The following is a 23141-nucleotide window of genomic DNA, read 5'->3' on the forward strand; positions in this document are numbered from 1 at the left end:
CTTTCCCCTGCAACATCTCCGTATAGCTGGTCAGACATGGGGTGATTATTCCACCTTATCCACGAGCAGTTTCCTATGAATCATGAGGTTCAGAGTTATTTGACTAGCTCAGGTCATTTAGCTGGCAAGAGGCAGAGTCAGCACTCAGACTCATGCCTTATAAATATGAACTATGTGTTCTTCCTCTAGCCACTTACACTGGCAGTGCCCCAGATTTCATCAGCTAGTGGTGCCTGCACTTCTGCACTTGACTGAAGCATGGTCATGTTGCTGTTGTTGTTTAGTTGTTAAGTCATGTATGACTCTTTTGCCAGGATCCTCTGTCCATGGGATTTCCTAAGCATGAATATTAGAATAGGTTGCCATTTTCTTCTCCAGGGATCTTCCCGATCCAAGGATCAAACCTGTGTCTCCTGTATTGGCAGGTGGATTCTTTACCACTGACCCACCTGGGAAGCCTCAAGCATAGTCATAGTTCTGAAAAACCCTTTCCCTGATCCTAAGATCTAGCATTTAAATGTACGGTTTGTTTCTAGAGACCAGTGACAGCCCCCCAAATGGGAGTAAACTAAATGACAAGTTATCATTCAGCACTGGACTGTAGGATATGTCCAGACCCGCTGGTCTTATAATAGTGATCCAGGCCCTGGAAATTCCAGGGCACCAGGGAATTCTGCTACAGCAAACACAGATCAAAGCCTGCTGTGCTGTGCTATGCGTAGTCACTCAGTCATGTCTGACTCTTTGCAACTCCATGGACTGCAGCCTGCCAGGCTCCTCGGTCCGTGGGGGTTCCCTAGGTAAGAATACTGGAGTGGGTAGCCATGCCCTCCTCCAGGGCATTTTTCTAATCCAGGGATCGAACCCAGGTCTCCTGCACTGTAGGTGGATTCTTTACTCCCTGAGCCACCAGGGAAGCCCCAAAGCCTGCTGGTAGGGCCTAAATCTCTATCATTTAGGTTTACTTGACTCAGATCATCTCACTCTCGTACTGAAGGACATCTTAATTCTCTGGGTCTGGACGGGCCATGGTTAACTAAGTATGCTAGTAGAGGCATGCAGTTATTATCCCACGGTCATCTTTTTTTTTTTTTTTTGACTGTGCCAGGTCTTAGTTGTGACCAGCAAACTCTTAGCTGTGGCATGTGAGATCCAGTTCCCTAACCAGGGATCAAAACCCGGACCCCTGCATTGGGAGCATGGAGTCTTAGCCACTGGACCACCAGGGAAGCCCCCTCATGGCCATTCTTAATCTTTGGCAACCTCATCTGGAGGGCTAGTCTTTCTGATCCTTGCTAAGCATTATACTGGTATTTTCAAACAGATCTCAGGTTCTGGTGGGTTAAACTTTTCATTTCCGTATTTTCCAAATTTATGGAAATGATGTGGAATGACAACTGATATTTATTGAAAGGCTACTCTACGCCAAGCACCATATTAAGTACCTTTTTTGTTTTCCACTAGTCTCACAAAGCAGACATTATCCTCATTTGAAATACAAGGAAATCAAAGCCTCCATGGATTTAAATATCTTGACCTAGATCTTATCAAAGGCACATGTCTAATAACTGGTCTCACCATCATTTGAAGGAAGTCATCTTATTCCAGGTCCCATACTATCTCCATCACCACTGTGCCTTCACTAAGGTTATGATTCTATATGACCAATTATCTTCTGCCATCATTACAGCCACATGGGGGCTCACCTAAAGATATGTCCTTAACCTCTAATATCTTTCTGTTCCTTTCTTTGTTAATTCTAGGGACACTCAGTTAAGAAAGCCATCTTCTATGACGGTTTCTCAAAATATTAAAAATAAAATTATCATATGATCCAGTAATTTTATTTCTAGGTATTTATTCAAAGGAAATGAAATCTGTACATCCCTATGTTTACTGCAATATTATTTGCAATAACCAAGACACGGAAACACTGATGGATGAATGGATAGAGAAGGTGATGCGTGTATGTGTGTATGTAAAGAGAGAAACACTGTGTGACTTTACTTACTGGTAGAATCTTAAAAAACAAAGAAACCAAAAAAACAAACAAACAAAAAGAAAACCATCTCAACCTCCTGAACTCATAGATACAGAGAACAGATTGGTGGTTACCAGACACAGGAGGTGGGCAAAATGGGTGAAAGTGGTCAAAATGTAAAGATTTCCAGTTATAAGAAGTAAGTCTTGGGCCACAGGGCTGGTGACTATATTTGAAAAGCAGCTAAGAAAGTAGATCTTAAAAGTTCTCATTATAAGAAAAAAAAACTGTAATTATGTGTACTGATAAACTAAACTTAACTACACTTACTGTGGTAATCCTTTAACAATATATAAGTATATCAGACCATCATGTTATACATCTAAAACTAAGACAATGGTACATTATCAATTGTATCTCAATCTAAAAAAAAAAAAGACATATTCTTCCTAATCTCCAAGCTTACTCCAGCCTCTCCTGTTAGTGTAAGATTCCATCAGTCTACAGACAGAACCTTAAAATCTACTAAAAGAAAGCTGAGTGAACAGAGGCCGGCATTTCCTGACAACCAGTAGTGGATAAAGAGCATCCAATTGACGTTAATTGGTGTGTAGATATAAGTCGCCAAAGGCCAACGGTCTTTGCCCTCCTCCACAGCTCCATGGTGACCAGACCCAGCCTTGTCTTGGCTCAGAGCTGCTTCTATTCGAGGGGAGTGAGGGACAGTCCCAGGTGTGCCTTTGAGATAACAATGCTGTCTCCTAAAACAAACAGCCATTGTTTCTACACAAAGACCTTCAATGTCTTCTCCGTCAACAAAAGGCTACAGCCATCCTGCCAAGAAGGCAAAAGGCTGGAAGCCCTTTCAGAAATAGCATGATGGTGGGCGGGAAGGGTAGGGGGCAGGAAGATCATTCTTAAGCACTTTCTCTGCCCAGAAATAGGAGCGACTCTACCCATCAGGAACCAGACTGAATTATTGATCATTCCTGGACTATTCATAATGACAATCATAACAGCTTTCTAAGCTGTGGAACGGAAATAATAGTATCTACTCCTTACAGGATTGCTGTCAGGATCAAATGAGATAACAGGTGTGAAAGCACAACTGATATGGTTATTATGTAAAGATTGATAGTTCACCCATAATGCCTCTATCAAAAAGACAGATTTATTTTAACCAGATGAGACTCCAAATACCCTGGTGTCTAGATCCACCCAGTTCCTGATCCAAAGCATAATGGAGAAGAAATGTAATTAGTATGGCTAACCACCCTGGTTTACTGGTGCCCATCCCAGGCCAAATTGCTGTGCAGGTGATAGGTGACCTAGCTGACTATTCTTTCCAGCCCCAGGAACCCACATCTTGGAAGTGAGCCCCTTGGTGGTTGGTCCCTCACCTAGGGTCTAATGTGCCAAACTTCACCCCCAATCTTCTTCCTTGCTCTTCTTAAAATGTATTTCTTATGCAATTTATACAAAAATAAACACATAATATATTAAAACATGAGAAAACTGTCCATCCTCACTAGTGACCACAGACAAATAAATTAAGGCAAACTATACTGTTATGCCTATTTAATAATAAAAATTATAAATAAGAATATTCAATGTTATCAAAGTTGTGACAAAATTGGTGTGATCTTACAATGCTAGCAATATAATATATTTATATGATTGCTTACAGAGGCAAAATAACAACACATAGCAAGCACTAAGAAGACAGTCCTGTCTTTGGCATAGTAACCTCTCTCCCTGGAAATTCCAAGGAGGTAATTCAACAAAAGTGGTGAAAAAAAGCAGCAAGTATAGATATATTTACCTATTCTTGGCAAATACTGAAATAACAGGAGAAATGTTTTAGTTAACTGAGGTGTGACTGTAGTCATTAAAATGAAAATATGAAAAACACTTAGAAACATGAGGAACTATGATATAATTCCAAGTGAAAGCACACAATCTGATGTGAGGCAACAGAACTTCATCAGTCATATACTATGGTGTATGGCCCCCTTGTGACTCAGCTGGTAAAGAATCTGCCTGCAACGCACGTGACCTGGGTTCGATCCCTGGGTTGGGAAGATCCCCTGGAGAAGGGAAAGGCTACCCACTCCAGTATTCCTGCCTGGAGAATTCCATTCTAAACCCACAGAATACACAGCACCAAGAGTGAACCATAATGTGAAGTATGGACTTTGGATGATGACAATGTGGCAACATAACCTCATCAGTCATAACAGGTACCACCCTGGCTCTGTGTGTGTGGAAGTGAGAGGTCCTTCCACTATCTCCATAGTTTTGCCTTTTCCAGAATGTCATATAGTCAGAATCCTACAATATACAGTCTTTTCAGACTTGCTTCTTTCTTGAAAGGTACTTTTTTTACCAGCAGACTAAAAGTCCGAGTATTTGGAAATCCCCTTAGCACAAAGATAACTACTATCAATGATTGTGTGAGGTTCTTTATACATTATCTCCATAAGTATTATTAGCCTTGTTCTACCAACAAGGAAGTACTTAAAATCACAAAACTAGTAAGGAGAAGAGCTGGCATCTGAATCTAGTTTTTCTGACTCCAATATCCTGATCTTTCCATTATGCCATAGCTTAATGCCAAATATGTGTCCTATAGCAGCTGAACCTAGTCTCAGGAACTCATGGGGAAAAAAGCAAATTGATACAGTACATATCCAACCAGATGTCACGGCAGTTCTTAGAAGACAGCATCCTGATAGAACAATAGCCATTCTGCTTTATGCCAGATTCAATGGCTGGGACTTGCATCCCTATCCTTAGGCAGGAGAGTTTAGTCAGCACACTAACTAGCAAAATTAAAGTAGGCATAGTCTAGTGTTTCTTAACATTTTTTTGCATTGTACCCTAACCCAGGAGCCTCTTTAGACATTTTTTCCTAATCACCCTATACCCTAATTAAATTTTAATATCACATACATTTTCTACATTAGCTCATGTACTAGGGTCCTTTGGAGATCCAAAAGCTATAGAAATAGCTAAGCAGGGTTGTTTTTCCCTGAAGGCAACTATTTTCACCCCCTTGGGGGCTACACCATCCCCACTGAGAATATTTAGTCTAGTTGCAGATGGCCAGAGCTCAGGGAGGCTGAGTGAACAAGCGAAGATGCTAGAAAGGTGAGGTCAGGACCCTGGAGAGCACCAAAGAAGCCCTACTGAGACCTTGTCAAAGGCTCTGTGTTACCTGAAAATTAGCCTGAAGCAAGGAAGGGGCTGTGAGAGGAGGGGGCCTAGGAAACTGGTATTAGTGATATTTTATTGCATGTTGTAGGAATCATCAGAATATGAAGACCTCCAAATTCTCTTTCAAAAGAAAGTTCTTGAGGGAGCTGGCAGTCTGTACTTATAAGTCTTTACAGGGTCCTCAGGATAATATTCCAATTACTTATTATACTTTATAAAGCCCTTCACAACACCCTCTGCTTAAACAGCTGGCCTTGTCTTCCTTTACACTTTGTTCTTCAAATCCCTGTTCCAGCCACACTGAGGCACTCTCACTAAACTATGCCCTCTGTCATTTCTGGGGCTTGGCACACATTATTCCCTTTTCCCAGAAACTTACTCATCTTCACCTTTCAGGGAGCAGAATTCTCCTCCTCATTCAGGTTTTAGTTCAGACATTACTTCCTCTGCCTGTCCTCATACATCCCTCAGTTCTGGAGTAACAGCATCACAGAACTCTGAACTGGTTGGATTGACTATGGAGTATTTTGTCCATTAGGGGTATCATATAGATCAGACCTGGAGACAAGCAATCAGGATGGTGAGCATTATGGAATATATATGCTAGGCATGGAGGTAATGACTCCATGGATCTTACTTCATGTATCTCATGTAATAATCCTATTGGATTGGGTAGGTATAGAAGAGAAAACGAAACCTCAAAGAAGTTAAGCTACTTACTCAAGGTCCCTCACCTGGTAAATGGTAGAACATGGTGTTTGAACCCAAGTCTGTGTAAATTCAGAGCCCATGCCTTCAGTCGCTGCATAATACCACTTCTGGAAACCATTTTATAATGACTGGCTTAGTGGGAAATTAGCAGGTATCTAATCCAGAGAACAGATCACCACATTCATTCACACAGCTGAAGAATTGTCACTTTGGAGAGTAACAGGGAAGTAGATGGCTCAATAGAAGGAAGTTCTCAAAAAGGAGAAGGTTGAGCCCCTGAAAGGCCCAGGGATCAGTCATCTCTGCATATCTCAGTCCAAGGTCTGGTCCAAGGTCTGGTACAGAAGGGGGAGCTCCGTGGATGGAAGGAAATAGGGCTGCCTCATGAAACAGTGAAACTCTCACGGATGCTCCACAGGGAGGATCAAGGAGAAAGGATTTCTATCTCTTTGAACTAGATGACCTGTAAAGCTCCTGGCCACTCAAAGTTTCTGTGATCATTGGATTGAGTCTATGACTCAGACTTTGGCAAGTTACAGACCACCTAGTATTCGGCAGTGTGTTGGGATCTCAAAAAGTGGAGAATGTGAGCGGATGGACTACTGGGCTCTGAGAACTGTAGCTTCCCACCCAGAAGCCAGAATGGTTCACTCTAACTCTGGGGATCCAGAAACCTCCCGATCTTGCTCTGGAAATAGAGACATTCTAGTCGTTTATAAAGAAAGGCTCTGCCTGCATGTTACAGCTGCTGTCATAGGATCTGAAAACAGAGAGAAACACTCCTTCCTGGCAGATGGTTGAGACAAAAAGACAGTATGTCAACACATGAATTTCTGACAGTCATTTGCTAAGAGGAATAAAATGGGTCCCACAAAACATACCCTGGGTCGACTGTTGCTCCCCACATGCTCTGTCTCCTTTCACTCCATGCTGATGGCCTATGGCAAACACAGAGCTACCCTCCTCTCCCCAAAGAATGAGTCCCAACCAAGTCCAACCAAAACAAGTGCTCAGCTTTCCTAGAGGGCTCATTTAAATGTGGGTGGCTCACAAACATGATGACATTTTTAACCAAAATTATATTATCAGATCTTCAGATTCTACTTGCAGAATATTTATGCAACCTAGAAAGAGCAGAGACTTCTGTGAGGTATGTGCTGTGCTGTGCTCAGTTGCTCAGTCATGTGCAACTCTTTGCCTCCCTGTGGACTGTAGCCCACCCGGCTTCTCTACCCATAGGGATTCTCCAGACAAGAATACTAGACTGAGTTGCCATACCCTCCTCCAGGGGATCTTCCCAACCCAGGCATCGAATCCAGGTCTCCTGCATTGCAGGGAGATTTTTTTTTTTTACCATCTGAGCCACCAGGGAAGCCCAAGAATACTGAAGTGGGTAACCTAACCTTTCTCCAGGGGATCTTCCCGACCCAGAAATTGAACTGGGGTCTCCTGCATTGCAAGTGGATTCTTTAAGCTGAGCTACCAGGGAAGCCCTCTGTGAGGTATAAAGTCATCTAGTAATGGAGGCACCTTAGCTGTATGATCTAAGCTGCAGCTTCAAGTCAACACACACGTACCCACACAACTCTATCAAACTAACCAAAATGCACTTGTGTGAGAACTTAAAGCAGCAATTAACTAAGTACAAAGCACACTTACCTATAGGCCTTATAGCATCTGTTCAATCCATCTTTATCACTAACTCCAGTTCTTCCATGACTCACTGATCTAGCTTTTCACTTGCTTCTCTCAAGGGACAGACCAAACCTTCCCAGCTTATATCTATAGATAGAGTTTCAGATAAGCTTCCCTCCATACCTGTGGCATGGTGCTCTCTCACATGGGAGAATCTTAGCTGCACTGATTGCAATACCATTTGCACCTTTAACCCTTTTATTAGGGAGGTGAGTTCTAAGGCATGCCTGAATCTTTTTCTTCCCGCCTCCAAAGAAATGTAGATCAAACCTAGTCTATGATAACTATGTGAAACCCACTAAACTATTTTTTTCTGAACAGAAAAGAGTGTCACCCACTCTTTACAGAAGGTTAAAAACTTCCACCTACCAACAGAGAGCAGTGGTTGCTAAGTCAGTACCAAGAACTTGATCTTAAAAAGTGTATTCCCCTAAAAACGAAACAGACAAACAAAAAAGTGGATTCCCCCTTGTAACTTTCGACAAAGCAATTTGTATGACGTTTTCCCACAGTCTGCCTTTTTCTCCTGAACTCAGTGACATGTTCTTTTTAATTAAAAGGCCTGAAGCTGGAAAAGTATAAAATAGAATGTTATTATTGATATAAAGATCCTGGGACACGGTCTGCTCACACAAGTGGTAGAGGCTGTCCCCACAGACGCTGCCCACAGAGGTGTGTACACAGTTGCTGTACACACAGGTGCTGATCACACACAGATGTACACAGAGACAAACGTTACTCACAGAGACAGATGTCCACCAGGAACACGACGTATACCAAAAGCTCCCGCAGGGTGGTCTTGACATACAGCTCCCGGTTCTCAGCTGTGTTCTCAGTCAAGGTCGTTCCCCAAAGTCCTAAAGGGAGGGAGATGTCCAGAATTCCCACAGCAGGGTTCCTTCCAGTTACCCCACAAACTAGTCCCTGGAATTTATGCTTGTTTCCACCCCAGGCCCTTTTCCCATCACCTTACCTCAGGTGGGGCAGGCTAGGGTATCATCACATCCATGTCTTCCCTCAAACTAGCTCCCATATATGCTTCTCGGTCCCCAAGAGATGACCGTGCCAGGCTTTCCCTCTGAGAGACCACCACACTAGCCTCTGTACTCTGGGGCATTCAGATCTGATACAGACAGTTCACAAACCCCATCTCCTTCCCAAAGCCTCAGCTGGCCCCTTCTCCCGACCCCAGTATCTCAGGAGGTGCCTCCCCCCACCAGGCACCTCTGATGCCGTGACAGATGCGAAGGCAGCAGCTGGACACCAGGGTCCTGTGTGCCTTCTCCTGGGGTCCATCTTCAGGCTGCTTGGGTTGGGGTTGAGACAGCACTGCACTGGAGATGGTGCAGATCTTGAGGGTCCCTCGAGGGGAGGGGGGGCCGCTATAGGTGGGGTTGTCCCAGGCTCCACTCCCCAGCTCTTGTAGCTCCTGCTCCTCGGGGCTTCCCACAGCATTCATGGGGGATGAGGCAGGGGACCTGGCACCTCAGGTACCCACTCTCACCTGGAAAAAGAGAGAACAAAGACACAGGTTAGCCTAGCCAGCAGAGGGCAAAGGGAAGGGAATGTGAGAGCAGCTGGTCTCCTGCAGCCTCTGCCTCCAGCCTTTTGTAGGGGGAGTCTGTGCCCGCTGCGGGGAGGGAGCAGAGGAGGTGGAGGGTGGGGAATGACCGTCAGTGCTGTGTCAGGGGCTCTCTCTCCCCTCAGCAAGTGCAGGGACAAGAAGAAAGAGGGTGGGAGGGAGCTGGGAGGCAGGGGTTTGATGGGGAAATAGGAAGGTGTGGAGACTGGGTTTGGAAGGAAGGTGGGGCAAGAGAGGTAAACACTGTGGGGAGAGCAGGGCTGCTTGCAGATGGGGCCTGGGAGGGATGCTTCCCCCCCCTGGTAGAAGAGGTAATGAAAAAGCAGTAGGTGGGGCTGGGAGCAGAGGGAGGCTTTGGAACTTCACTGCAGGTCTGAACTCATTTCCACTAAAAGCTCCTGAAAAGGCCACCATGGATCAGGGTGCGGACCCAGGCCAGGCACAGGGACTGAAAAGTGCTGCCTCCCTCCAGGCCCAGTCAATGGTGTCTGAGGCTCTGTTATGGTCTCGCCTGGAGCTGAGCCCTGGTGGGGTGAAGAAGGGGGGCTCTCCTCCCTCATTCCACCCTCACAGCTGGGGGCAAGGATCGTGAGAGGAGGTCCCCCTGTTTCAGACACTTATGTGACAGGGTCTCTGACCGCAGATGAGGAGGGGGAACGCCTGCAGAGGTTCAGATCACCTGAATCCTTTTTTCTGAGGTCTGTCCTCTTAGATGGTCCACACTCTAGCTTACAGCTGAGCTATACTGCCAGAAAGGTCTTCCTGCAGGGTGCAGAGCTGTTTAGGGAAGAGGCTAAGCACTGATTGGGAAGACGGACCAGAGAGCAAAGGGCAAGGGCTGTGTGACCTGGGATTCCTTAAGGGGAGTGTACATCTGGACCCAGCTCAGCTGACAAGCTTATCTTCAGTTCAGTTCAGTCGCTCAGTCGTGTCCGACTCTTTGCGACCCCATGAATCACAGCATGCCAGGCCTCCCTGTCCATCACCAACTCCCAGAGTTCACCCAGACTCACGTCCATCGAGTCAGTGATGCCATCCAGCCATCTCATCCTCTGTCATCCCCTTCTCCTCCTGCCTCCAATCCCTCCCAGCATCAGAGTCTTTTCCAATGAGTCAACTCTTCGCATGAGGTGGCCAAAGTACTGGAGTTTCAGCCTGAGCATCATTCCTTCCAAAGAAATCCCAGGGCTGATCTCCTTCAGAATGGACTGGTTGGATCTCCTTGCAGTCCAAGGGACTCTCAAGAGTCTTCTCCAACATCACATTTCAAAAGCATCAATTCTTCGGTGCTCAGCCTTCTTCACAGTCCAACTCTCACATCCATACATGACTACTGGAAAAACCATAGCCTTGACTAGACGAACCTTTGTTGGCAAAGTAATGCCTCTGCTTTTGAATATGCTATCTAGGTTGGTCATAACTTTCCTTCCAAGGAGTAAGCATCTTTTAATTTCATGGCTGCAGTCACCATCTGCAGTGATTTTGGAGCCCCCAAAAATAAAGTCTGACACTGTTTCCACTGTTTCCCCATCTATTTCCCATGAAGTGATGGGACTGGATGCCATGATCTTCGTTTTCTGAATGTTGAGGTTTAAGCCAACTTTTTCACTCTCCACTTTCACCTTCATCAAGAGGCTTTTGAGTTCCTCTTCACTTTCTGCCATAAGGGTGGTGTTATCTGCATATCTGAGGTTATTGATATTTCTCCCAGCAATCTTGATTCCAGCTTGTGTTTCTTCCAGTCCAGCATTTCTCATGATGTACTCTGCATATAAGTTAAATAAGCAGGGTGACAATATACAGCCTTGATGTACTCCTTTTGCGGGCCTAGAGGAGCTATCCCACGTTGAAGGTCAGGAGGGGCAGCAGTGAGGAGATACCCCTCGTCCAAGGTAAGGAGCAGCGGCTGTGCTTTGCTGGAGCAGCCGTGAAGAGATACCCCACACCCAAGGTAAGAGAAACCCAAGTAAGACGGTTGGTGTTGCAAGAGGGCATCAGAGGGCAGACACACTGAAACCATACTCACAGAAAACTAGTCAATCTAATCACACTAGGATCACAGCCTTGTCTAACTCAATGAAACTAAGCCATGCCCGTGGGACAACCCAAGACGGGCGGGTCATGGTGGAGAGATCTGACAGAATGTGGTCCACTGGAGAAGGGAATGGCAAACCACTTCAGTATTCTTGCCTTGAGAACCCCATGAACAGTATGAAAAGCTTATCTTAGCCTCTGCTTAACGCTGGACCTAGAACAGTGAGCAGGAGCACAAAATGCAGCAGGAGCAATAGCAAGGCTGATTGGCTTTTTCCCCCTAATCTTAGGTTTCTGAATCAAAACCCTGGCAAGGACCCCCAGAGATCCTTGCCTGTGCCTCGCTCCAGCCCTGAGCAAGGGCCCCCGCTTGCCTACAGGCATGCGCTGTGGCTCAGAGCAGGGTGCACCCTACAGGTGCAGATGCTTACCTCCTCCTTGCTGGCTGGAGTGGGGGCTGCCCTCTCTCCTGCTCTTGACTCCCTCTCTGGGCTATTCTACTGCTGTTCTGGCCTGAAGCCCACCCACCTTTGTGCTCAGTAAAACATCAGCCTGGTGGAAGTGAGCAGTCTTAGGTATCCCCACAAAGAGATCCTGAGTCCAGACAACCCAGGGCTGGGCTCAGCTCCTCATGAGCGTACTTCAGCATCTGAGACAGCAGCTGTCCTACCCCCAGGGCCTGCTGCATGGCTCTCCCACCCCAGCCCGGGACACTATGAAGGGAATGAACTCTCCATCTGAGCTGTAGCTGACTGGGCTGTAGCAACTCTGTGAGCTCTCACAGACAGAACAGTTCCCCTCTTTGCATTTTACTGGTTAATGAGACACATTCCAAGGTGATGGTTTTCTTTGGGAAGACAAAAGATCAGGACTCGGGCCTGTACTGCCCATCTGCTCTGAAACCATCTGACAGCGAAGCAACAGGAGTTTCTACCTCTCACCCACAGGCTTTTCAAACAATTGCAAAAGGACCCTTGGCCTGCAAAACTGAGCTCTGGGACAGAGGCGATGGACAGGAAGCTAGAGTCCAAAGAAGTGGGGAGAGGAAATGGAGATGGTTTCTGATTCCTTTGGGTGATTTTATATCCTAAAGGAGGCTTATGATCAGCAGGGGTTTGGATGGACTCAAGGAGGTTCATCACATGACAGGTCCCAGGCCCCAGGGAGCTTAAGGCCAGGGATATGGGACCTGTCTTGGTCACCTACCTGGCCAACGTGTTTCCCTGCTCAGTCCTGAGCACTCCCCATGGAGTATAATCTATAAGGCCCACAGCGGGCACAGGTTATGCAACAGAGCTTGAGAAATTTTCTCAAAAGCCGTTCTGCATTCTTAGGATGTTAAATCTTACTCAAGAAGTTGCAAATGTGGTAATAAAGTGGGATCTCCTGATGATTTCATGACCAGCAGTTCTCCATGCCCTCCAGCTCCTACTGGCACTTGACTTTGCTCTGTTAAAAAAAAACAACTGATTTCAGGGGAGTCCTGTGGCTCAGACTGCCTCTTATCGGCTCAGCAAAACCCAAGGGGCTTGACCTTGAAACCAAAACTCCCGGGTTTAACTCTTGGCTGAAAAACACACTGATCAGATGGTTCTGGGCAACAATAAGAGTCCCTCTGAGGCTCTGTTTACCTATCTGCAAAGTGTTGATAATGAGGCCTGTCCTGCTAAACTTAAGGATTATTTTAGAACTGAAATAGAAGTCTTTATAATCTGTGCACTATAAAGCACACAACGAATTTAATAATCCTGGCATTACATCCACCCTAGTGCAGTTCAGACACAGCAGTTCGTGGTTAAGATAGACACCTTCAGCCAGGACTCTGTTGTCATTGCCCCCTGAAGGACAAGTGGGGTCCAAGAACTCTCTGTGTCCACACCCATTCCACTTCAGCTGACACCAACAGAATGGAATGCTAGCATTTCACCTCAAAAGTATTATACAAGTCGTCTTTCAATGAAAGCACCTCTTAGAAGAGTTTTATAACCACATGACAAGCCTTGTTACTCATTCCAACCAAAAGTACCTCTTCGTCATGAAGCCTCTTAGCCACTTGGGAGACTTGGTCCTGTTGCTTCAGTGAGACAAAAGTTTTGGTCACACGTTCTCCTCATGCAGTCAGCAGGAAGAGGGTTACCCATGCCTGCCACCAGCGCACCCCTTTTCACAGCCTCCCCATCCCAGCCAGCTTCTCCAGGGCTTCCGGGATCTGATAGGCCTTGACAAAGAGTTCAGAGGCATCAAAGTCTACAAGATGGAATTTTGTGGTCCATCTCCTTACAAGTTTTCCTTGGAAGTTCCTCTGAGATAGAACACTTTCCATACTTTAGAAAAAGGAATTCTAGGGTGATCCACAGTCCAGTTTCTACAGGGAGAAGCAAGCTGCAAACCACCTTCTGTACTCGACATAGTGACTCAACCTTTTTCACCCCAATAGACATAAACAGTAAGAAACCTTTTATAAGTAACAGTGGCTCACTATGGCAATGATTCTCAATGGAAGACGCTGGAAATCACTTATCTATAAGAAAGAAGCCTGGTATAAGAGCTTAACCTTCACTGATACACCACCACAGTCATCTGCCTGGTAAAAATACTGACATTTGAGTAGCCCAAGGTTTCAACAACAAACATACATGGTGGATCAAGCAAAGCAAGCTGAGTGAGCTAAGCCAAAGGGACTCCTCCCCTGCCTTTTCCATGTAACAAACACCACAGCACTACACCAGGGGGCCTCCACGAGCCCCAGCTTCTCCATAATACATTAACGTGAACAAGTCAGTTCAGTTGGAAGGTCCAGGTATATGAAGTCCCGTAGCAGCTGTCCCAGCCCAGACAGCAAGAAAATAGCCTCTGTCTTATTTCATCAGACACCTCACAGAGAGGCTGGACGTGACCCCCCTCTTCATTAAAAGGACCCACGTTAGCCTTTTCATCCTTTCCTTTTACCTCCCTGATTTCAGAGTCCTTCTGGAATACATTTTGCATCTTCCATCTCTCTAAAAGGAATCCTTATGAATGAGACCCTCAGCTTCCCTCCCATTTCTAAAGGATCCCCCTGGACATTGTTGTCCATCTGCCCATACCTTCTACAGAGGTTTAGACAGATGGAGGAAAGCAATCAAACCTAGGTGGTAAGAGACAGATGACACTATCTCCAAAAACAAGAGCGTTAGGGCTTCCCTGGTGGACCAGTGGTTAAGACCCTGCATGCCACGCAGTTCAGCCAAAAAATAAAGAGGTTGTCACTTGACTAAGCCCTAGAAAATGGATCTGAGCTCACATGTCCTGACATAATCCATTAGCAGCTTCCTTTCTAGGCAGAGCTCCTGCTGTGGCAGGCAGGGTTCTTCAGCTGGTGCGTTAGTGGACTGTTAACCAGGCCACCTGCTGGAGGGGGTGGATTAGGGAAGGAAAGAGCTCCACCTGAGTAGGAGACATCAGGCTAGAAAGAGAGAGGAGGAGAGGAGAAAGAAAGGCATGAGAGGGCAAGGAGATGGAGGATAGAGAGGCTCGGGGAAGAGGACGTGAGAGAATGTGGTTCTTCTCCTCAGAGCCACTCACCACATTTCACATGACGCACTTCGACTGACTGTCCCAAGCCTGGGAAGAGGCGAGACTGGAGCCCCAGGGCAGGTCCCTCGGGGTTCACTCTTCCAGCATCACCTCAGGCTCTCAGGGCAGACATTCACCATACCTCCTTGTCCCTCCCTCTGAGAGCCCCATTAGAGAAGCCACATCTTTTTCCATCCTGAGTTCTCATTCTAATCATAATTCACTCCACAGATGTTTACTGAAATAGCAAAGGCAATCCTTAGGGCCACCTGCCCCATGAAATTTAGACTCTGGTGAGGAAGATAAACATCAAACAAATATACAGATAATTGATGGTTTATCATCATAAAAAGTACTGCAAGGGAGAAGCAACAGGTGCTTTGTGGCTCTGCAGCAGGAGATCCAACGTTCTGAGGTCAGTGAGGAATGGAATGATGATTTCTATCTCTCTGCCTGCTTCTTGTCCCTGCAGCGCACTACAGTTTCTGAGAGGCAGACATGTTTTACTGATAGTACGCATAAGGAAACAGACCAAGTTAAAAGACCAAATGAGAAGAAAGTTACAACACTGCAAGAAATATTACAACTTACAGTCATCTTTGTCCCTCATGGTCACTGGAATGGGAGCTGAGCTAAGCTTGAATTACTCATGCCTTAGCTTCTTTCCAAAAACAGGGAATCCAACCACTTTTTCACTCCTGAAATTGGTTATCTCTTCAAAAGCTGAAAAAGAGACAAATGAATAAAAGAGCTAGAGTAACTGGTGAAACTACAAATTGATTAAAATTTCCTGAGGTGATGGTTATAAAGCTGTATACTTATTGCCAAACTCAGTAAGTGGTACACATTAAATAAATACAGCTTTTTGTATGGCAATCACACCTCAATAAAGGTCAATCGTTTTTCAATTTTTTTTAAAAAAAACTTCCTGAACAGGAATTTGGAACCAAGAACTTTCTTTTCTTTTGTTCCACTGGCCCTGTTATCTCAAATCGAGAAATCTACCTTGGTATCTCTATCAGCGTGATTGATAACAGTTATTAATTTTTTAAAAAGCTGGAAAAGAGGAAGCCCAAATATCCAACAATAGAAAAAAGATCAAATAAATTAAGACACATTCACATTATGGATTGTTGTGCAGAAATTAGCAATATTTTTGAATAACATTTAATGTTGTAAGAAAAAGCTCATGTATGTTATGTTAAAACTTCTGGCATATACATGTACAGAATTCAAATTTTCTCTGTATATACTTAGATATATGCATCAAAAAAAGGACTAATATTGAAAAATAAAAATATTTAGTAATGGCAGCTCTGGATGGTGTGATTATAGATGCTTATTGTTTTGCTAATTTTTTCTACAATGATTATGAGTACTTTCATACTCGGAAAAAATAATAATTTTCCTTGCCAGGGAAATCTCATGGACAGAGAAGCCTGGCAGGCTACAGTCCGTAGGGTCGCAAAGAATCGGACACGACTGAAGCGACTGAGCACAGCACAATAAGGTATCAGTTCAGTTCAGTTCAGTTCAGACGCTCAGTCGTGTCCGACTCTGCGACCTCATGAATTGCAGCACTCCAGGCCTCCATGTCCATCTCCAACTCCCGGAGTTCACTCAAACTCACGTCCATCGAGTCAGTGATGCCATCCAGCCATCTCATCCTCTGTCGTCCCCTTCTCCTCCTGCCCCCAGTCCCTCCCAGCATCAAAGTCTTTTCCAATGAGTCAACTCTTCGCATGAGGTGGCCAAAGTATTGGAGCTTCAGCTTCAGCATCAGTCCTTCTAGTTACCACTGAACCACAATGTCAGATACTTTACTGTGTATTAATATGATCTCAGTTAACTCTCATACAATTAGCTTTTCATTATCTCTATTTTACAGGTGGAAGAAAACCGAGGATCAGAGAGAGAACTTAACGGTGGCGTCAGGCTTCCAAATGGGGTCTGACGACAGTGGTAATGACTTCCTGCATGTCACCCTGCAGGGGCAGCAGTGTGTACGAAGCCAGGCAGGTGGGAAGTTGAAAGTAAGTCTCTTTTGGAAGAACAAGCCCACTTTGGCTGGAGTATAGAAAGGGAGCCTGGAAAGAGGGCTGGGAGAAAATATGGAAGGCCTCATATACCAGCCATTTTATTTATTAGGCAACAGAAAGACAAACAAAGCATCTGAACAGAGTAACTACATTAAAGCTATATTTTATGGAAAACAGTCTGACAACAGGATAGGTTGGTTTGAGGAGAGACTGGAAGCAAGCAAATCAGTTGGAAAATTACTGTGTTAGCTCAGGGACAGATAATGAAAGTATGAATTTCATTCGGTGAAATAAGATTAGAAAGGAAAGGAAAGATATATGAGAAGTCTCTTAGGTGGCATCTGCTGGGATTACAATGCACCTGAAGGAATGTGAGGTACAAGGGAGAGAAATCAGAGGCAGATCTAAGGTCTCAAACCCGGACAACTGGAAGAGTGGTGATGTTATTACAAGGTGGGTAGGGAGATGGAGCAAAAGAGGAGTGAGTTTCAGTAGGAAGGTGATGAATTTGGCTTTAAGCATATTTGAGCCTAGTGTTAAGATGACGAAATATGAGAGGCTGTTGAACAATTTGGGCTGAAGTTTAAGAGGGCAATAAAGACTACGGACAGTAATATGGGGATTGTGTGCCTAGAAGTTTATTGGAGCCACAGGAACAGTTAAGATTGCCAAAGGATTAGACTGAATAAAGAAAGAAAAGAACTTGAGTTGGAGGATGGAAGAGGAGCCAAAAGGGAGAAAGAGTCATTAGAGACAGGAGGAGGACCAGAGATTTTCAAGACACGAAAGTCAGAGGAGGAGTGTTTGAAGAAGTGGGCGCTGATGGATGGTATCAAATGGTGTTAAAAGGTCAAGAATTCCGATAAAAGCTTCTGGATGTTTAGACTAGAATCTCTCAGGAGACCTTGAAAAGTGAGGAGGCTAGAGATGCCTGATTTGGAGGAGCAGGGGTGTAAAGGTTAAAGAGTGGGTGGCAAGGCAATGAATGAAGTGGCTCCATTTAACTGCACATGTAAATTTACTAAGTATTTGAGTGCCTGCTGGGTGAGCTTCTTGCACATCTGCTTGGGGATGTCCCAAGAAACCGAAGGAAATGGCAACCCACTCCAGTGTTTGTGCCTGGAGAATCCCAGGGATGGCGGAGCCTGGTGGGCTGCCGTCTATGGGGTTGCCATGGACAACGACTAAGTGACTTAGCAGCAGCAGCAAGAAACCAAAACCAACCATACTCATCTTCATGTTCTAAAAGCTTCAGTTCATAATATCTGAAACAAACCCAACATTGTAAATCAACTATCCTCCAAATTAAAATTAAAATTCTATTTTTTCCTTTTAAAAATAAAAATTATTTTAAATAAAATAGAGGTTTCAGTTCATTCCAACGCCTCTTCTGGTGCTGAATTTTAAAAACAGCTTTATTGAGATATAATTCACAGATCATACAGTTTACCCATTTAAGTATACAAGCTAGTGATTTGTAGTATCTATACAGATGTCCAACCGTGGTGCTGACTTTAAAGGATAAACATTTGAATCTGGAATTCAATTCTTATAATTTATGCTGTAAATGAGGGAGCTGCTGCTGCTGCTAAGTCGCTTCAGTAGTGTCCAACTCTGTGCGACCCCATAGACAGCAGCCCACCAGGCTCCCTCGTCCCTGGGATTCTCCAGGCAAGAACACGGGAGTGGGTTGCCATTTCCTTCTCCAATGCATGAAAGTGAAAAGTGAAAGTGAAGTCGCTCACTTGTGTCCGACTTTTAGAGACCCCATGGACTGCAGCCTACCAGGCTCCTCCATCCATGGGATTTTCCAGTCAAGAGTACTGGAATGGGGTGCCTTTGCCTTCTCCGAAATGAGGGAGAGGGGATCCCAAGGCCCAGAATAGATTCTTCACTCCCACCTTCTTGAGCAGAATCACAGAGCAGAGTGGGAAAGCACAATGGTGCTTTGCCTAAAATGTCCACCAGGTGGTAGCAGTACCCTTGCCCAGTTTGAAAGGCTGTGTACTCAGAGAGTCTCCAACCTAGGGACTGTTTCTCTCCTCTGCTCCTTCCTGTTACTTATTCTTTTCTGCTTGGTAACTCTGCTAACAAGTCCTAACCCACGGGGATTTATCATTCTGGAGGCATGGTAGCTTTTTGTGTTAATCTGTGCCCTCTGAGAAGCAGAAGCCAAGAATAAAGCTTGTGAGGGGTTTTAGTGTGGGAAACGCTTGCAAGTGAAAGTAGGGAGTGCGCCTAGAAATGCTAGGAGAGTTGTCAGACTAGAATGTCAGTCTGACCCCAAATGAAGAAGAGAGAGTAGGAAAGTTGGTGTGGAGCCTCCTGCAGTATAGTTAGTCTCAGAAACGTTGGCCAAGACCTTCAGGGAGCCCAAACAAACCACCGGGAGAATTCTGTGTCTTCCAGGAAGAAGCCTGCCTTAGTATCCCTGCTAAGCTCGATTATTGGCTGGGCTGCTCACCTATAAGTGCCCCAGGTGGAGGCTCTTGGTCAATTATCCCACCAGTAGATGGAAATCTGTAAGGCCTGTTTTCATGGCCTCCACACCTTCTTTTGGAAAAGGAACAGCCTCGGCCCTCAGGTACAAAATGAAGCAGGCCAAGGCTAAGAGAATTCTGCCAAGAGAACACACTGGTTATAGCAAACACTCTCTTCCAACAACACAAGAGATGACTCTACACATGGACATTGTCAGATGGTCAATACTGAAATCCGACTGAATATATTCTTTGCAGCCAAAGATGGATAAACTCTATACAGTCAGCAAAAACAAGACCTGGAGCTGACTGTGGCTTAGGTAATGAGCTCCTTATTGCAAAATTCAGGCTTAAATTGAAGAAAGTAGGGTAAAACACTACATCATTCAGGTATGACCTAAATCAAATCCCTCATGATTATAGAGTGGAGGTGATGAATAGATTCAAGGGGATTAGATCTGGTAGACAGACTCCCTGAAGAACTATGGGCAGAGGTTCATAACATTGTACAGGAGGGGGTGACCAAAACTACCCCCAAGGGAAAAAAATGCAAGAAGGCAAAATGGTTGTCTGAGGAGGCCTTACAAATAGCTGAGAAAAGAAGAGACGCGAAAGGCAAAGGAGAAAGGGAAAGATATATCCAACTGAATGCAGAGTTCCAGAGAATATCAGGGAGAAATAAAAAAGCCTTAAGTGAACGATGCAAAGAAATATAGTAAAACAATAGAATAGGAAAAACTGGAGATCTCTTCAAGAAAATTCGAGATGCCAAGGGAACATTTCATGCAAAGATGGACATAATAAAGGACAGAAATGGCAAGAAGAGAACAGAAGCAGAAGAAATTAAGAAGAGGTGGCAAGAATACACAGAAGAACTATACAAAAAAAATATTAATGATCCAGATAACCATGATGGTGTCGTCATTCACCTAGAGCCAGATATCCTGGAGTGTGAAGTCAAGTGGGCCTTAGGAAGCATTACTACAAACAAAGCTAGTGGAGGTGATGGAATTCCAGCTGAGCTATGTCAAATCCTAAAAGATGATGCTGTTAAAGTGCTGCACTTAATATGCCAGGAAACTTGGAAAACTCAGCAGTGGCCACAGAACTGGAAAAGATCAGTTTTCATTCCAATTCCAAAGAGAGGCAATGCCAAAGAATGTTCAAACTATAGGACACCTGCACTCATTTCACATGCTACCAAGGTAATGTTTAAAATCCTTCAAGCGAGGTTTCAACAGTATGTGAACTGAGAACTTCCAGATGTACAAGCTGGATTTATAAAAGGCAGAGAAACAAACCTGAGATCAAATTGCCAACATTCATTGGATCATTAAAAAAGCAAGAGAATTCCAGAAAAACATCTTCTTCATTGACTACATGAAAGTCTTCGACTGTATGGATCACAACAAACTGTAGAAAATTCTTAAAGAAATGGGAATACCAGACCACCTTACCTGTCTCCTAAGAAACCTGTATGCAGGTCAAGAAGCAACAATTAGAACCTGACATTGAACAACAGACTGGTTCCACGTTGGCAAAGTAGAACACCAAGGTTGTATATTGTCACCCTGCTTATTTAAATTCTATGCAGAATTCAACATGCAAAATGCGGGCTGGATGAATCCCAAACCGGAATTAAGATTGCCAGGAGAAATATTAACAATCTCAGATATGCAGATGATACCACTCTAACAGCAGAAAGCCAAGAGGAAGTAAAGAGCCTCTTGATGAAGGTAAAAAGAGGTGAGTGAAAAAACTGACTTAAAACTCAACATTCAAAAAACTAAGATCATGGCATCCAGTCCCATCACTTCATGGCAAATAGAAGGGGAAAAAGTGGAAACAGTGGCAGATTTTATTTTCTTGGGCTCCAAAATCACTGCAGATGGTGATTGCAGCCATGAAATTAAAAGATGCTTACTCCTTGGAAGGAAAACTATGACCAACCTAGACAGCATATTAAAAAGCAGAGATATCACTTTGTCACCAAAGTCAGTCTAGTCAAAGCTATGGTTTTTCCATTAGTCATGTATGGATGTGAGAGTTGAACCATAAAGAACGCTGAGTACCGAAGAACTGATGCTATCCAATTGTGGTGCTTGAGAAGACTCTTGAGAGTCTCATGGACAGCTAGGAGACCAAACCAGTCAATCCTAAAGGAAATCAACCCTGAATATTCATTAGAAAGACTGATGTTGAAGGTGAAGCTCCAATATTTTGGCCACCTAATGCAAAGAGCTGACTTATGGGAAAAGACCCTGATGCTGGGAAAGATTGAAGGCAGGAGGAGAAGGGGACGACAGAGGATGAGATGGTTGGATGGCATCACCGACTCAATGGATATGAGTTTAAGCAAACTCCAGGAGATAGAGAAAGACAGGGAAACCTGGTGTGTTGCAATCCATGGGGTAGCAAATTGTCGCAACTTAGAGACTGAACAACAGCCCCCAGTAGTCTCCACCAAGGGCCATCTGTGTTCCCCACCTCTGAGGGGGGCAGTTCAATCCCCACTTCACACCTCTTGTGCTGACTTCACGCCCCACTCTCCAACCCCTCCCCCAGTGACCATCTCCTCCCACGTGCTGCATGCTGCATCCAATTCTCCACTTTCCTGGATGAATCCAAGTACTATACCCTCCCAAGAAAGCCCTACCTTTTCGAGGCCCCTGCCTTTGGCACCTTCTTGCTTATAAGCTCTTGAAAACTGAAGGAGGTAATGGGATTAACTGGGTATTGGCTTCAGCCCTGACCCACAGGCCCAGGTGCCAGTCTGGCCCAGCAGGAGACAGGTTGACCAGCACCAGGGCCCATCCCTTTCTCGGGGTCCTGCTGTCTCAGATGACCCTCCCCTGGCACCAGAGTTGTCAGTATGTTCTGGCCTCTGCCAAGGCCAAGTACATAACAGGGCAGCCATAGCTTTGCCAAGTGGTCCAGAGGGCCAGGTAGCTCTTGGGGGCCAGGAAGAAGTTGGCATTTGCCCACAGAAAGCAGAAGTTTGGGGAGAAGGGTGTTAGGGAAGAAGACCTGTGGGTGCCCAGCGTGACAGGGACTTACCACGTCAGTCGCCTTCGAGGGCTGCCCTGAGTGCCGAGGGTTTACTGTGCTCGGACCTCTGGGCTTTGCCCTTCTCTCCCCTGGCTGGTCCTCAGCTGAAAGACAGGCTTGGCAGGAATGGGCTGAATACAGTTGGCTCTCTGGGGTGCTGCTTCAAAGAAGCACATGGGGAAAGCAAGGATTCTACAAGAACATGTCTGGGCCAGGTCACATTGCAAACGCAGAGTGCCTTATGGAAATGGGAGGAAGTAACTTGGGAGTTTAAAAGGGAATCCAGGCAACCCCAGGCATGGGAGCAGCAGAGAATGGCCTGGCAGTCTACCCCAATTGCATCATTTACACCTAGATGACAAAGAGGAAGCTGAGGGCAAGTGTGGGATTTCCCCTTTTTCCTCTTGGGCAGAGAGAGATGGAGAAGAAAGGTGGAGATGGGGAATGAAATGAAAGGAAGACACCTCCAGGTGATGTGGAAGGTGGTGGTGGTGGGGTGGGCTTCCAGACTGTAACCTGCCCAGGGGCCCGGACCTTAGTTCCAGGGTTGATGGAACCAGGATGGGGGCAATGGGACTAGCAAGACTCCTTTCCACTCCCCACTCAGCACATTTGTTCCATGCTTGGAATGAACTCCTTGCTAGACAAATCTATGAAGTATCTACCCACCCCTAGGCAAAGGGAACTGATATGTCCCCCCCACATTACCCCTACCCTAATAGCCCCAGACTGATACAGCTTTCTGAGCCTTGTAAAATAGTCTAACTATATCAATAAATATTAGTAGTTTGTCAAAGCAC

The 23141-nt window shown here is 45.2% G+C and overlaps 1 protein-coding gene across 4 annotated transcripts in view; it reads right to left on the minus strand.

Annotated features, from left to right (window-relative positions):
• Positions 1-23141, minus strand: part of PKD2L1 (polycystin 2 like 1, transient receptor potential cation channel) — a 77211-nt gene that overhangs the window by 44443 nt on the left and 9627 nt on the right. For all 4 annotated transcript variants that reach the window (XM_070780653.1, XM_070780650.1, XM_070780651.1 and 1 more), the window contains 3 exons: positions 15366-15497; positions 8828-9107; positions 8347-8460 (listed from right to left, as the gene is read on the minus strand). In XM_070780653.1, coding sequence (XP_070636754.1) covers positions 8347-8460; positions 8828-9062 — 349 coding nt within the window. In that variant the 5' untranslated portion in view covers positions 9063-9107; positions 15366-15497. The remainder of the gene's footprint in view (positions 1-8346; positions 8461-8827; positions 9108-15365; positions 15498-23141) is intronic.

Source organism: Bos indicus, chromosome 26 (genome assembly GCF_029378745.1).
Source record: "Bos indicus isolate NIAB-ARS_2022 breed Sahiwal x Tharparkar chromosome 26, NIAB-ARS_B.indTharparkar_mat_pri_1.0, whole genome shotgun sequence".
Lineage (NCBI taxonomy): Eukaryota > Metazoa > Chordata > Mammalia > Artiodactyla > Bovidae > Bos > Bos indicus.